General features: G+C 34.6%; 1 protein-coding gene across 2 annotated transcripts; it reads right to left on the reverse strand.

The window, feature by feature from the left end:
* Nucleotides 1-868: 868 nt before the first annotated feature.
* Nucleotides 869-14,801, reverse strand: LOC125861032 (uncharacterized). Of its 2 annotated transcripts, XM_049541129.1 has the most exons (20): nucleotides 14,713-14,801; nucleotides 14,083-14,141; nucleotides 12,643-12,753; nucleotides 12,112-12,168; nucleotides 11,955-12,028; nucleotides 11,478-11,577; nucleotides 9,984-10,045; nucleotides 9,624-9,724; nucleotides 9,439-9,542; nucleotides 9,287-9,340; nucleotides 9,070-9,125; nucleotides 8,380-8,418; nucleotides 8,075-8,219; nucleotides 5,998-6,179; nucleotides 5,841-5,908; nucleotides 5,668-5,740; nucleotides 4,094-4,155; nucleotides 3,086-4,010; nucleotides 2,295-2,585; nucleotides 869-1,326 (listed from the first exon to the last, which is right to left on the reverse strand). In XM_049541129.1, the coding sequence occupies exons 2-20, from the start codon at nucleotides 14,134-14,136 to the stop codon at nucleotides 1,050-1,052; spliced, it is 2,835 nt and encodes a 944-aa protein (XP_049397086.1). In that variant the 5' UTR covers nucleotides 14,137-14,141; nucleotides 14,713-14,801; the 3' UTR covers nucleotides 869-1,049. The 2 variants fall into 2 exon arrangements, with proteins under 2 accessions (XP_049397086.1, XP_049397089.1); XM_049541132.1 differs by lacking the exons at nucleotides 14,083-14,141; nucleotides 14,713-14,801 and having other exon boundaries at nucleotides 11,478-11,572.
* Between the last annotated feature and the right edge of the window lie 1,772 nt (nucleotides 14,802-16,573).

Raw genomic sequence — 16,573 nt, forward strand, 5'->3', positions numbered from 1 at the left:
ATACACAGAAATTTCAACAGAATCAACAGAGAGAATATTGAAAGAGCGGTTTTCCATTTCCCATATGATGGAAAACCGCTCTATCCAAAATAAGAAGATTGAATTTTTAAATTTTTGCAGTGTTGATGAAACAAAAGAGAAAGAGGAAGTATGAGTTTTGGATGAAAAAATCCAACTTATAAAGGGGTGTCTGGTGATCCAAGAATTTTGGAACTTATGTGTTCCTATTGGATGGGAAATTAACGGACAGTAACTGTCACATTAAAGTAAACAAATTTCATGTTCATTGAATTTTGTTTTGATTAATGAAGGGGAACTTTCTTTGGGGGATGTTCCTATGTCACCTAAAACTTGATTAAATGTGCCTATACATATAGTAATAAATTATCAGTGATGTATTTGACTGTAACTAAATTTGTTTTAAAAATATTTGACGTTTTAGAAAAGCAAGAATCGTTGTGAAAAAAATACCAACTAAATGTAGTGCGTATGTAGACCATTTTCTACCTTGTGAAAAAATACCAAAAAATAACTAGCTTATATACTTTTAAAAAAATCTTCGATGAAGTAAGAATCAACACTCTAATTTAATGGCAGATACATCTTCTGGATTTACTCTTCACTCAGGAGTCAGGTCTAGTGTCGTATGCAAAATTTTGTGGAAATGGTGTCAACTTAACTAGTACAACAGTTTGGATTCAAGTTGTGAGGGTTTGAATAAAGGCTAGAACTCCATCACAAATTAATGTTTACAGTAGTTTTCGAGCAGTGTTAGTTTATTTTGTGTACGTATTTTAGAAATTACTATCTACATTGATACAAAACTGAGAAAAGTGAGATGTAAAAATATATGAATTATTTTCTATGAAACACACAAATTGCCAACTTTCTTTCCACATGAATTCTGTCTAGTACAAACAGATACACATTTGTAACTTGACTCTTCCCATCTCTTATTCAGAAGAATAACAATGAATGTATCCACAAGGAATTGATCAAGAATATTTGTTCTGGTATATGAGAATGCAGGTTCTTTCAGAAAGCTTCTATTAGCCTGTTATTCTTTTACAGGTGTAATCGAAAAGGACCTGAAAAACACTTCTAGCATCTTTCTCTTTGGGCAGCTTTAGAAGACGAGCTACCGCTTGAAAACCAGCATGTTGCCTAGACAATGAATCTGCCTCCAGTTTTGGCTTCACCTCTTGCTTGGGAATCTTAGGTGGGTTTAATGCCCACTGCATAGCCCAGATTGCCAAAGGACGCATGTAACCCAGAGCTCTATATCGGCCTTCTGTGTTCCAACCTTCTGGGGTCTGAAAAGCATAGCTGCGAATGAGGAAGAACAGATTTAGCAAGCAAGGAATAGGGAAAAATCTCACAACCTCCGAGAGTTGCCAAATACTGATGTCAGTGTTACTCCAAAAATTACAATGATATAGTTGGAGCCTTCTTGAGTCGAGGGTCCATCGGAGACAACCTCTCTACCTCACACAAGGTAGGGGGTAAGGTCCGTGTATACCCCACTTGTGGGATCAGACTAGACTTGTTGTTGTAGAGTTGGAGCCTTCTAAGAAGAATTGCTACTGAACAAAAGCTACAGGAGATCTATATCATCAATCAAATCCTTAAGGCAATGGGTGAAGTAGCGCAGGTATCTAAATCCCTTTGAAAATCCTTACACAACCAATGAGGGACAATTGTATTGTCCCAACACTCTCAGCACGTGTAACCTAATTCTATATGGAGTTGAAGAGATTTTTCTTCATTATATTGGAGAAGACTGGCGTAGGCTTAAAGTGGAGAGAGAGAGAGGGAGAGAGTAGGCTCAATAGAATTGGGTCTGGAGATTTGAACACTTCGTTTCTTTTCTTTTTCTTGGAGAAGTTTGAAGGGTAGACTCGAAGTAGAGAGAGAGAATGTTCAATAGGTTAAGGAGTTGGTCTGTAACAAAGTTAGTTTAAGTCGATAGGTTGATCTGAGAGAGACAGCGTAGCAAACAAAATGTAGAGAGAAAACAATAGTGAAAGTGGGCTAACCAACTTTCGCTCTGATACCATGTGAAAGAATCTGAACTCTAATCCAAAACCTTAAGGCAATGGGTGGAGTATCCCAGGAGATTAAAATCCCCTTTAGGGGCAATCGTATTACCTAACAGCCTCAAATAAACATGACAAGAAATACCCAATACCACTAGCCAAGGTTTTTGCTTGAATTCTTGTAGTCCAATGAACAAAAGCTTACAAAACATGAAGTTACCTCAAACAAATGAAGGAAAGAACAGGAACTTCACTTACCCAAAGCCATCTTCAGACCAAACAGTTTCATAGACTCCAGCTGCAGTTTTAAATCCGGTATCTGCCATGTCTTCATGAATCATGGCTGCAGCTACAGCATATGTAACTCCAGACCATATCTCCCTTGATTGCAAACTAGATGAGTCAGGTTCCCCACTGGGCCGCATTCCATTCACTGCTCCACGCCTCCCATCCTTGACCTTCATGACATTGAAATTGAACACTGTCTCAAGTGCGGTTTTAGCTTTTTCTTCATCAACAATTGGTAGAAGACCACATGCTCGAGCATACCTACAAATAAAGAAAATGGCGATCATGAAAGAAGAAGAGGCATCAATAACATAACCAACTGCATTACCTATATTGATATAAGCAGATGTTCAGTGTGGAATGCACATAGGAGATTGCATAGGCATGCACCGTAGATACGAGAAGAAGGGTGCAGAAGAATCATGATTTGAAAAATGCAACGACATAAAAACAAATACTTCAAAAGGATCCAGCTATTTTGGGTCAAGCAGGCAAATGGATGTGATCTGACCCACAAGGCTATATAGGCTTTGCCACCCAAGATACAGAAACTGAAACAAATTTACCTAGCCATTTTGCCATATACTCATAAATAGAAATATATTTTTATCTTTGTGTCTGTATATTGTATAATTATAATTTTCAACCTAAGATAAAAGGACTGGAGGCTGCTAGTAAGAAACTGAAGTAAAAGAAGGGTAATTCTGTTTCCAATATTTATCCTTCAGTCTTGATATATATAAAAGCACTTTGATGCATACCATTGGCCAGCCAATTGATCAGCTTGAATCGATGAGCTTACGGCACTGCCACTATTATCATAGTTGAAGTAAGAACCATTCCACAATTTTTGATAAACTTCCTTTGCTTTTTGAAACTTAAACCAAAAGTAGTCTTCAGAACCCTTGTCACCTACTTCTCGAGCTAGGGCTGATGCAGCCTGCAAAGCTGCCACCCATAGGCCACCACAGTAAGCACTCACACCAGAGACAGACCATACATCATATGTCTGATCAGGAAATCCATCATTTTCGATCATCCCATCCCCATCCTTATCAAATTGGTCCATGAAAGCTATTGCCATATACACAGACGGCCAAACAGCTTCAACAAACTTTTTGTCACCTGTCGCAACAAAATCCCTGTAAACTTGAAGAACAAATTTTGGGTTCAAATCTTTCCACCTATCTGTGTTATACAGGCAATAGTAATTTACTTCAAACCATGGATCATCCATTCCAATATCATGAGGAAGAGCGCCAAGAACATTCCTTGTCGCTGACATTCCATCATCCAAGAGTTTTCTCTTACTAGGATCATGCATCATCACAGCAGCTGCATAGTCTCGTTGTATGCTAAGTTCAAGTTTTGGGAATAGCATGGCCAAAGCAAACGATGCATAAAAATGAACATCATATGTGTTACACATATGATATTCAATTCCTTCAAGGTAGAGGAACTGGCCAATATTTTCCTCTCCCTTCTGAAGAAGATTTGTTCCGATAGCAGCATTTACTGAGACAGGAGTATGAAGTTCCTCAAACACCGAACCCATCCTCTCAAGAATGCTAACAGCAGTGCCATCTGAATGGGTTAAATGAGCACTTCTCTCAACATCCGAACTAGATCTTTCAATGGAAAATCTTTTCCCAATTGTTGATACACTTTGAACTGGTGGCAATCCATCTAAAAATAAAATAAAAAGGATCATGAATCGGCTACACTCAGCTTATTAAAGCACTGTTAAAGCATATGAAATCAAAGCATACCTGTCCAAATTGTCCCTCCTGCATTTAAATAATAGAGCTCATTGAAGAGTGTTATTGGGTACCTGCAAAAAATCCACAAAATAATTCTCAAATATGGTAATACATAGAAAGCAACATAGTTTAGGATTATGATGTAGAATCCTAAAAGTTAATATATTTACAATAAGTTAGTTTGATGTAGTTTATGATTAGAATGTAAAATCCTAATACGTAGTACAATAGATACTCGTAGAGCAATATAAGAACCACCAATGTGCATGAGTTAACTGAGAAGATAAAACATAAAGAGTTGTATTTTTACACACAATATTGTTCTATAATCTTCTTCATGGTATCAGAATTTTGATTCTAACCTAATTTATTCTGTATTCTGAACCCTGTTCCACGTCCTCCACTCTCCCCCTTTCACCAGGATCTCTCCATCAATTCATAATTATATGTCCCATAAAATTGAAATTCTCAAATTGTCCTGTTTGGAGAACCCAGATAAGCTGATGATATTGTGAATGAACCATCATCTAAGGTTGTGGTAAATAAAAAGGACGATGAAGAAAACAAACAACCCTAAGTTTATAGAGTGGGAAGAAAAAAACATCTTCGTGAGAAGTTGACTAACTGGAACAATAAATGAAGAGTCAATGTTTTTTATTATTGGCTGCAGTTCGATCAAACAAATTCAGGAGGGTCTTGAGGACAATTACTTACAAGCTACAGGATAAGGAATTTCAATTGAAGCAACAAATTCAGAGTATCAAGATGAGATTGAAATCTGTAGATAAACACATAAAAGAATTCAAAGGAATTTGTGATAGTCTCACCGCAACACGCAACCCATTAGATGAAGATAGCAAGGTTATAAAATTTGCTAAGGGTCTTGGAAACAAATAGAAGACCTTGAGGATTGTTATGCTGGGCAAAGCTCCACATGCAACCTTCACTCAATATATTAATGCACTGAGAGGATACGATATGAGAGATGAAGATAGCAAGAAGGATGTCGTGGCTTTTCAAGACCCATAAAATACAAGGTTCGTTTGGTAGAGGTAGAGGCAACTCTTCCCATGGAAGAGGACATGCAAACCCATACCACATTTGTGGAAGAAACAACCACACTGCTATCTCTTGCTTTTAAAGGTGGGATCACTCCTACCAATCTCAACAGGAAACTCCACAACAAGCAATGAACCATCAGACAACAATCTTTACATGGACTCTGGAGCAAACTTGGAGTTCCATGATTGCCAACCTCCAGCTTGAGGGGATGGTAGAAAGCAACATAGTTTAGGATTATGATATAGAATTCTAACGTTAATATGTTTACAATAGATTAGTTTGATATAGTTTATAATTAGAATGTAGAATCCTAATACTTAAGTACAATAGATAGTCGTAGGGCTATATAAGAACCACTTATGTGCATGAGTTGACTGAGAAGAGAAAACATAAAGAGTTGTATTTTTACTCTCAATATTGTTCTATAATCTTTTTCATGGTGTACCCCACTTGTGGGACTTCCCTGGCTATAATATTTTGTTGTTGGTAATTATGGTGCACACAAGAAAATTAAAGCTCACCATTCGGGTAGCCTCTTGTCTTCAATAATAGGTTTTTGCCATTCTTCTATTTGTGACTCCCACTGAGTATGCTCTGAGTCCCATCAAGAAAATAAAATTTTAAAATATCATCTAAATGGAACCCCATATTATCAGAAAGTCCATGTTCAAAATATTCGGAGCACAAGCTTTACCTTGGATAGCATCATGTGCAATTTTTGCAGCAGCATGACCCGTAGTACCATAAAACTTAGTGTAGCGCCTGTTCATAGAGCAACATTAATCAGCAAAAGCATAAGAAACATCTATTTCATGTGTACAAATAAGGTCGAGAATGTTATAACTACTTGCCTCTGATAAGTTTTACCACCTCCAAAATTAATTTCAGGGCAGGCCCATGCCAATGAGAATGTTGCACTTCTTACATCATCTGCTGGAATAGTTAGTGAAGCTGCAACTGCCGCTCCAACAAGTGATCCCGGTTCAGAAGGCATTGACTTTTCCTCAGATTGAAGGTGGTCAAAGGATCCATGCTATCAAAGCAGAAACAGGTCAAAGTCTGTCAAGAATGTTTTTTTTCCCCTTTGATAAGTTCTAATTTTATTAATGATATCTCATGTATAGAATCAGTTACTGAAAGTCAGATAACCTACAAAAGAATGACATTAAAATAGAAACAAGGAAATTCAAATGAGAAACACTTTTTTTTATAATATTTCAATATAGAATGGGTTTGAATCATGTATACTTCCGCTTCAAGGTGGACATAAGAAGCAATATAACCAGAAAAAAATTCAAAATAATACCATGAAGAAATCATTGCTTGCTGAGTCTTTATTCTATAAACTAATATTCTTATTTAGAACAGCAGATAGATGTTCTCAGGAATTCTTCAGAAGCCTTAGTAATAATGATGTGAAAAACTGCTTTAGGCGCACAGAGTAAGCAACTAGTCATCCAGCAACAGCGGAAACTTCTAACACCAGAAGCAAGTTACCGTTTGGCCATATTTCATTGTAAAAATTGAAAAAAGTAGTTTTTGTTTTCAAAGTGAAAAATGAAATTTGAAAATTTTGTGTTTGGCCATGAATACAAATTGGAGTTGTTTTTCAATTTTTGTGAGTAATATGGACTTATGGAGTGAAAACAGCTTTTTTGTGTTATTCAAATTTCTGAAAATTCTGAAATTCAAATTGAAGTTGAATTATGGAATTTTATGGCCAACGTATTTTCTGTAGTTCAACTCCCAAAAAAAAAAAAATTATGGCCAAACGCCACACAGAGACAGAGGAGAGTCCTCTATAACGTTTCAAATTGCTTCAACAATCCAAATGTTCAGTTATCGAAGTCACCGTTAATACCAGGAAGATATCTTGATGGAGACAAAATATCAAAGAGCCACACAGACAAGTATACACAATTTCAAAGAGCATGATGCAGAGAAAGGAACTGTTAAGCTGCTTTTGCAAGCACCAAGAATAAGTTTAGTCTGCAATTAAAATAGGTTTGGACCTTCTACACTAATTAGACACTTCCCTTCTTTCTATTTCTGGTACTGGCCTAGTAGATGAATAAATTGAGATATGGTAATCAATGAAGACCTTTGGAGGTGTCAGGTGGATTGGCAACACATAGGATTTCTTACCCTTTTTTCTAGCTTCTTTGCTGAGGGGGTAGAAAGTATGATTTTGAGGATTTGTCCTCTCACAATATATATATATATATATATATATATATATATTGCCTGCTGCTCACTCTATCTGCCTCTCGAAGTGTGAAGAAGATGGTTCAAGAAAATTCGGAAGTGGGGAAGAAAGAGTATACCTTTGATAAAACGTCAAATCAAAATCTTCTTTTAGGGAAATTCAGTTGTCAGAATTCTGAGATATCAACAATGTTACGATGTCATAAAAACTCAACAAGTTCTCACAACTTAAGGGTAGGAAATCAAGAGTCCCATCAAATGATCAAAAGATATGTCAAGGACACGTAGTATATTGAATCACGAAAGACATTAGCTACGATAGAAAATAAATATAAATGGTTAAAGTCATACTCCCTCCGTTTTAGTTTGTTTGTCCTACTTTCCCTTTTAGTCCATTTCAAAAAGAATGCCTCTTCCCTTTTTTGACAACTCTTTAAATTCAATTGTCCACATGACATGTTTAAGACCACTAGATTAAATGACATTTTGGTACATTCTACGTATCTTTAATCTAAAACCACAAAATTCAAAAGTCTTCTTTACTTTCTTAAACTTCATGTCAAGTCAAAACATGACAATCAAATAGAAACGGAGGGAGTCGTTCATTTAGTGGGTAATGCATGTGTAATATGCTGGTAGAAAAGGTCCAGATCTGGCACCCCCGTGAAAACGAATTTGAAAATCATAAACAAAGTTAGTCCATTTTTAAGCAATTGCAAACACCTTTTTAACTTCATTCCACATGTCTTTTGCTGTAATACCCTGGGAGTCACCAGATATCACAAAGAAAGGACACTCAGAGACGTGAACTGCATCATTTTCCTCTGCTGCAATTGCAAAAGTCACAGAAGGAAGTTCTTTGGAAGTCCTGCATTCACAGAGTATGGTAATACAGATTTTCAACAGCATTCCAATTTATTGTTCAACTGTGAAAAAACTCGTAACCAAGTCTCTCATTTTCTTTTTCTTTTTCATTTTTGTTTTGTTTTTCCTTTCATTTTTTTCTTTAACAAGAGGATGAAACTTACATGTGGTGCAAGAGTACGCCTTGGACTCCATCTTCCGTTCTAAAATCCATCACCAAAGAACAAGTTATTGTTATTGACAACAAACAAAAGAAGATTTTCAGAGAAAAGGTTGAACATTTCCTTTAGACTTCCAAGTCAAATAATCCCAAGAAAACAGTCACTTTTCTGGTTCCTTTTATTTTTCTGTTACATTAATTTGCGCATATTTCAAGAATAAAGCTTAAAGTGGCAAGTGAGTGTCTTTAAAGCTGGAACCCAGAATGATGAGTGAAGTGTGTCCTGCGTACGCTGTCCCAAATAGTATTATCCTATAGGATTTGGCAGGATTTTTCAGGGCAGACTTCAGAATGTCTACCCTTTGTCGGCACCACAAGCTACTTTTTGACTTTTCACAGACGAAAAAAGGATGAATCCATCCCAAGAAATGTAACAGTAAGTCCATCTAACTACTTGAACATGAATTGTCAGGCAAAGGTTTCACTTTTAGGAGAGATCCTAGAAAAGAAAGAGCATATTTACTTTAGAGCATGGCAGAACTGACTAGCAATGTAACAAATTCATGAAGTAGCAAACAATGTAAAGTTTCAGCTTCAGAAAAGCAGGCAATATCTAATGGTGAACCAAAAACAGAAGTTCAATAAAATATTGGGACTTATGACTAAGTCATAACCTTGCTAAAAGTGATCTGACCTAAACTTTGAATTGAAATGATGGCCAGAAATTCCAGAATCTCCACCAGCAGAATTCTGTGAACACAAAAAAGAAAGAAGAAAACAAATGTTTTACTCACTATCTTCCCATTCTTGAGAACGAGTAAATAATACAAAATTCCGAAAGATGGATTAGCAGCATTCATAATCTGGATTCTGAAATACTGAGTAAATCAAAGTCACATGAGAAAACTTACTGCCCAGGTGAAAAGCAAAGTGACATCTGCAGAAGTATTTCCCAAGTTATGCAGCTGAACAAAATAAAATTCAACCCGCAAAGTTAATGCTACAAAATACATCTCCACCAGAAAAAAATGGAGGGTTAAAAAGAGATCTGAATATTCCCAACTGTGAATGTAAAGACTGATGTAGGTAAGCTGCTCTCTTTGTAGTTGTGGGGGATAAAAGGAGAGATCTGACGGCATACTATCCTGAGTGCTGGATCAGGTTCCCCTTGATAAAAATTGAAAATATAAGACAACCCCTAATGAAGCACATCAAACTAGTGAATATATTGGTCAAACATAAAATTACCATTGTATACAGTCCACGCTCTTGGATAAAGACCATGATATGTAGAATTTTGGCCACCCAAATTCCAGTCCCAAGATCCTATTCCAGAAGCTGAAGAATCACTGTTTACTCACAAAATATCAATGGCCTTACCACTGAATCTCTTCCATAAATATATAATACTGTGAGCTATGTTACTCGGATTCTCCAAAAATGATGCCGTACCCGTGTCGGAACCTCCAAAATTGCACTAATCTTGGAGGATCCGATATGCACCCTTCGACATTTTTGAAGAGTATGAGCAACATAGATTGTGAGTAGGCAAGACAACAGTGAGAAAATTAAAAACATTTATAACCAAAGAAAAGAATAGCTCCTTACTTTGGAGTTCTCGGGCATAACACAGTAGAATATTTTTCACCATTTGGACGTGTAACAAATATCTGCAATAGTAATCCACAGTCAAGTGAGGTCACACGCTGAAATAATAACAGCAAATAAGGTTTTTCCTGCTTCTATCTTTGCTCGCTGTCTCTTCTCCAATGCTTCGTTAACATTGATCAGATTTAATCCTGCTATTCCTCTTTACTGCACATGCAGGCTCTTAATGACTGTTATAATTCATACAGCACTGCTGCAGATGCTTTTTAGTTTAAGAACTTTTAGAATCTTGATATGCTAAGTCAAAAATGTTATATTCACGGAGGCAATCCTTTGAACAAACATAGACCACTCCCATGTTTGAGAAATTCATTTTTTTCTCTTTCCATCAGAAAGTGGAGCTAATTTCATATTTGCTAGACCTTATTTTGTCATCCAGGGAACTGTACTCATGCATAGAACTGTTTAACTCGTTGGTAAACTAATTTTTTTGAATGATTTTTCAAAGTTTACTTCTGCATGTATGTACATTGGATCCTAGTAAGTAGACCAAGATAAAAGTATATCCCGAGTATTTTTAGAAAGCAAAAGCACCAAAAAATGATAAGGTCAATGGGGCTTGAAGTGACAAGAAGCGAAGCATGCACTGCTTTGAAATGAGGCGCACAATTAACAGGAAATTAGAAAATATCAAACATCTTTGAATTTGGTACAACAAAAAATCAATTGAATATAACTAATTTCAGCATCCAATGCTCTCTCATGATCTTTTTTATAGCTAGAACTGTTTTGAACCATCTAAACCGATCTACCCCTCTCGATGAAATCAAATAATTTCTCAAGGAAAAGAGCCATTAACAGCAGAATGTGCTAAGCTTATGATATTTTTCTTTGATTTAGAAAAGCCTTCTATAGGTAGCCAACGCATATACATTTGGTCCATTTAAGTATGCAAGCTTTTCTGACAGCATGCTAGAGGAGTATTTCCTTTGGTGCATTATTCGAACGGATCTTGAATAATGGACAAGACTGTGGTGTGAGAAAGTAAGACTAGAACAACGGTGATAGTTTGACTGGGGGTATTTGAGGAGGAAGGGGAGAATGTCAAAGGAGTAGAGGAATGGGGGGTAATCTGAAGTAACAAAATAATTTTTTTGGACATGCGGCACCGCGTGTTAGACACACACCTATCTTACAGTGGTCTTTGCTATATAAGGCGGTCAATGATACACTTCTTACAAGGATAAGGGGATAATAGGTCCCCCGCAAAGTTCAAATGTTTTTTCTGGAAAAATCACAAAGTCCCGGTGGGAATGTAATTTATCCCAACAAGATAGCATAAATCAAAGATGAGTGTGACCTACTCATTTGAACTCCTTCATCAAATCTTTTCTTGTTAAAAAGTAGCTTATCTGAAGTATTAAAGGAAAATCATATACTTGTGAAATACAAAGCACTTGACAGTTATATAGTCATATACTTCATAGAACTTACAGAAAATTGGTTTGCTAGAACTGGTTTATCTTCACATATCCTAGGAAATATTTGCCAGCGCAAAAATTCTCCTTTGAAACTTCTTCCTATGCTTCCTGCACTGAAAGTTCTTTCTTTTTAGATAACAGATACCAAATAATTCAGTTGAAGTGGCTTCAACATATTAGCAATAGATCACATATCTACTCAATCAAACAGTACGCAGACATGTAGGATAATTAACCCCTTTCTACGGTGAATACAAAAATTAAAGTTGTGCTGATCCAGTGGGAAGTCTAAAGATTCCCCATGTATGATATGAATTCATTAACATCTTAATGAGAGCAGAATAAAGTGTATCGATAACATGAAAATGTATTATAATTTTGTACAGAGAGAATGGATTATCATGCAAATATGACTAAAATGTTAATAACAGTAGGTGCAGCAATTTTTTTCTTTGACTAATTAAAAGATTCTGAATATCTAGTATCATACCCCATACCACCAATAGGAACTCCTTGGCATGATGAGTAGACCCTTTTTATGAAAGGATTGATAAACAGAGCATCCTGCAAGACAAAAATATAGGTGACAAGTGCATCTAATAATTAGAAAGATGATGATACTTAAACTTGAAACAAAAGGAAATCACCTTTCCTTTGGCTTTTTCTTCTTGTAGATATTTCCATAGACGGAAACCTAATGGAGCCTACATGAAACAAAAAGTACCACAAGATAACAAACAATGAGTTCAAGGTAGAAAGTGACAAGATTTTCACAGGTATCACAATACCAACTTAGGCTCCTGGTGCATGCATTTTCATGTAGCTATTTTTTTATTTGACAACATGTCTAACTAGCTCTAAGTTAATGCATGAAATTCAAGTACAATTCACATCAAATACTTATATAACAGGTGTTTAATCAGCCTCATAGAGACATGAGTAGCATTGACTTAACAAATCTAGGATTAGAACAGCAAAACTCCAAAAAAGCTAAAGCGGCTATCAGTTAGCTCCTAATTGATCTAACGGCTTGAAAACATGCTTTTTGACTGACTTCACAAAAGTATAGAGCTCCTGAAATTCTAAAGTATTTCTCAATATGTTCAACCACGATGTCTGGTAAAACGAAGGTTGGCGCGAATCAGTGAAACCATGAAAATCAGAGTTTATTCACATACCAGAGTAACCATTTCTTTCAGCTTAAGATTGAATTCTGAAAGGGAAATATCATCACAGTTTAACTTGCGCTGCCAAGTCAAAGATGGAAGTTTCGCTGGGTCAACCGTGACCTGGAGAAAAGGGGGGAAAGGATAACCTCATCAGCAGCAGTACATTAGTTTCCATATTGCTGCTACATAGAAAACTGTAAAGATCCATGTATCTGTGTTCTATAAACTGCAGGTAACTATCTTTTATTTTTATTTTGAGATAAACTGCACAAAACTATGTAACCATATGGTTTAATTTGTGGTAGGTTCCAGTTGGTGCTACATACAAAATCTTCAAAATTACATTCTATTTTCATGTTGAATATTATTGCATAAGTAGCTTCTCTGAGGTACAGGTAAGGTCTGCATACTCTACCCTCCCCAGACCCCACTGTGTGGAACTACACTGGGTATGTTGTTGTTGAATATCATTACATATGTAGCTTCTCATAGGCAATTGAAATGCACTAGATAAGGGAGTCCTTTTCATGGGCCAAAGATTTTTTTATAAGCACAATTAAAAGATAAATCACGGATAAAACCTTTGCAGTTATCATATAAATCAAATAAACAAGTCAGACAATTCAAAACCAAAAAGCTTAAAAACCAGTGTGCAGGTACAACTTCTTAAAGCAACTTGAGTAATTATACTAACAACATATTTAATCAATTATTCAAAAAATCTTTAGGCATAGGCATTTAAGGCATAATCTATATGAAGGCACCAAAGGGTATCACAAGCCTATGATCACTGTAGAGTCATCACGCATAGCTGCCCGAAACCTCATAGACATGAGTGACAAAAGTGAACGATAATATACATAAACAGAAATTTGTAAATAAAATTGTTCACACCGAGTACATAACTTGTCAACTGTGATGCTCTAAATACATAAAACTGAAATTGACAGAGCTCATAAGTTTTTTTCTTTTCTAACCAAATCATACACAGCCATCAGATTCTTCACATAATGTTCTCTTTTCATATAGTGTAACTCTTTCAAAGTAATTATCCAGTAATAACATAATGTACATGCTAATTTGTTCAGAACTCAGTTAAGGGCTTTGGCGCTACTACAGTGCTTCACTAACTCGAAGCGCCTCGCTACGAGAATCTAGCTATGCAGATGCTTGCATGGATTTTGACCACTATCAGAAGTTAATAGACAACAGCTCTTGTGGTTAATCATAAATACGAGCAAATAATACAGGCCTTGAATGCAGTAAAGTGTTTTGCACAAGGGACCTGATGTAGGCGCCGCAATTGTGCCTTGTTGCACCTAAGGCATATGTGGTTCATCAATTTTCTCATGCCATCACAATTAAATTGGAGAAAAGAGAAATAAGCAATAATAAACAAAGAAAAGCTCCTCACAGCACACACTATAGCAGGGAAAGAAAATGGTGTACCTCGCGATCCTTACAACATTCTCCTTCTCCTTTGTTAGATCCATTAATCAACATGTCTCCTGTATTGAGCACAGAAATATGATGTCAGTATATTCTAAAGCATCCTAATTTTCTTTTCTCAAGTTCCATTACAGCAAGAAGCAGGGTTCAAATAATGCCACTGGTAGAAAAATACATAATTTCCATAAGATTCAAATTATCATCATTTCTCTGTCTAGTCTGTCTTAAATCTAGGCTATATTGCCAAAGCTTTATGCACATCAGCTGTTTGAAAGTCTAAAAAGTCCTAAGGAGAATGAATTACGCACTATCAGCTGGTTGAAAAGTCTAAACTTTTTTCACACTTACACTCTACCTTCACCCCGATTATACTGGGTATGTTGCTGCACTCTAACAAAGAAAAATGAATAATTACACTATGTATATACTCCATCATTTTGCATACAAAACACTTCCATTTTAGCTGATCAACAACAATAGATTCGATTCGATTTCAGATTTATAACATCAAATTTTACAAATTCAGAAGTCAAATTAAAAGAATGCTGCAAAAGATTTTTGTTTATCAGCTTCAAATCGAAATGCATGAACAATAGATGAAGAGTAAATTGGATGAGAAAGAACCCTAACCTGGAAAAGTAACTGAATCACTCCTACTTCAGAATCTAACAAGCATGAAAATAGGCGTTATGTATCTTTATAATAGGGGTGGGTTTGGGAGTGACTTTTTAAATTTTTTCAAATTTAATAAAAAAAATGATTGTATTAATAGAAGTAGTGAAAATAAGTTAAATAAAAGTAAATATTATTCTTCTGTCCACTTTTAATTGTCATGTTGCGCTTTTCGAAGTCAATTTGACTAATTTTCAAAATTAAATTAGATTAAATAAAAAAATTAGATATTCAAAAATTACACAAAAAGTACTATAAATTTCAATTTTTTGCATATCAATATAATGAAAATAATATATCGTAAAATTCTAATCAAAATTATTATCGTAAAAGTGGACAGATGTAGTATAGATTTTTTTTTTAGATTTTGTGGATGTAAAAATAATTTTTTTTTAATGTTTAACAAGTGTCATAACTTGATAACGAGATGTATATTAAATCACAGACTTGAAAGTAACATTTAAAGAAAGAAAAAACGGTAAAAGACAAAACACAAACATACACGATTACCTAACAGACTAATATTCTCAAAAAATTGTTGTTAGTTATTTTTCATTTTTATAAAAAAAAAAAAATGATTTCAATTCTTTATTCCAATTTATGAATAATGGAACAATATAGCTATGCTCAACTTATTTTTTTTTAGTAATCGAGCCCATCCTTTGAATCAATCACAACCTTCTAAATTCGGTGAATAATGAATTTGCCCCTCTATCTTTCTCCACTTAAATAGCGGGCTTCACGCTGCATGGTATGGAGCTTCAACTTGTGACCTAAGTCATAAATCCTCCACCTTTTGCCACTCAATTTATTTTGATTCCATTTTATTAAATATTCTCAAATGGAAGCATGTATATTAAATAAAATAATATCCTCAAATAAAATAATCAATGTATTGATACTTCAAGAAAAGAACTGCTTGGTTATTTATTTGCATAAATGTCGGTTTATGCCTTTGTGGCTTGTAATTTTGGGTGGTTGAAAATATATGATATTCAAAATAACAAATAATTTTATGTGACGTATAACTTTACATTTTTATATTAATATCTTACAAATTATACCGTAAAAGAAATTTAATTTTTATATAATTTGTGTGGAGTGGGACCAAAGTTCTTTATATTTATGCAAAGAGAATCAGATTTGAATTTTTTTGTCAATAAATTTTCATTAAATGAATAATAGATAAAAACTAAAATGCATGCAAAAATTTTAAAATTATTTCATTTGTTTTGTTTTATTTAACACATATTGACTTGATATTCTCCTTAAAAATACATTATTAGAGGTTTATTTTATTAAATTAACCTTATTAACTATGTTTTAAAAATCTACATTTGACTTCTAATGTTTTTATGTAATTAGTTAATCATAATAATAATAATATTAAATAAAAATAAAAAATCTATCTTGATGTATTAAAATTTAATCAAAATTCAAGTAAAGTGAAACATAGAGTAATAACAATATACGCTCTCCATCCCACATCATTGAAAAATATTCTTTTCAATGGGTAGTAAAATTGATGAAAGAAATTTTATTCTCACATTATATTATTCTTTCCGTTCACTTTTATTTGTCATTGTTTGACACATTTATTAAGAAAATAATTATTGATATAAGTATTTAATCACATTAACTCTATTAATTAATATTTAATATTACATCTTGAAAAATGATATGAAGAAATAATATTTAATGCTAAGAATAAAAACATAGAAAATATTTTCTTTATATATCAAAAGTGATAAGTAAAAATAAAAATTTCTTTTAAAAATAAGTGATAAACAAAAGTGAACGGAGAAAAAATCTTTCTTCA

Source organism: Solanum stenotomum, chromosome 1, assembly GCF_019186545.1.
Source record: "Solanum stenotomum isolate F172 chromosome 1, ASM1918654v1, whole genome shotgun sequence".
Classification (NCBI taxonomy): Eukaryota; Viridiplantae; Streptophyta; class Magnoliopsida; order Solanales; family Solanaceae; genus Solanum; species Solanum stenotomum.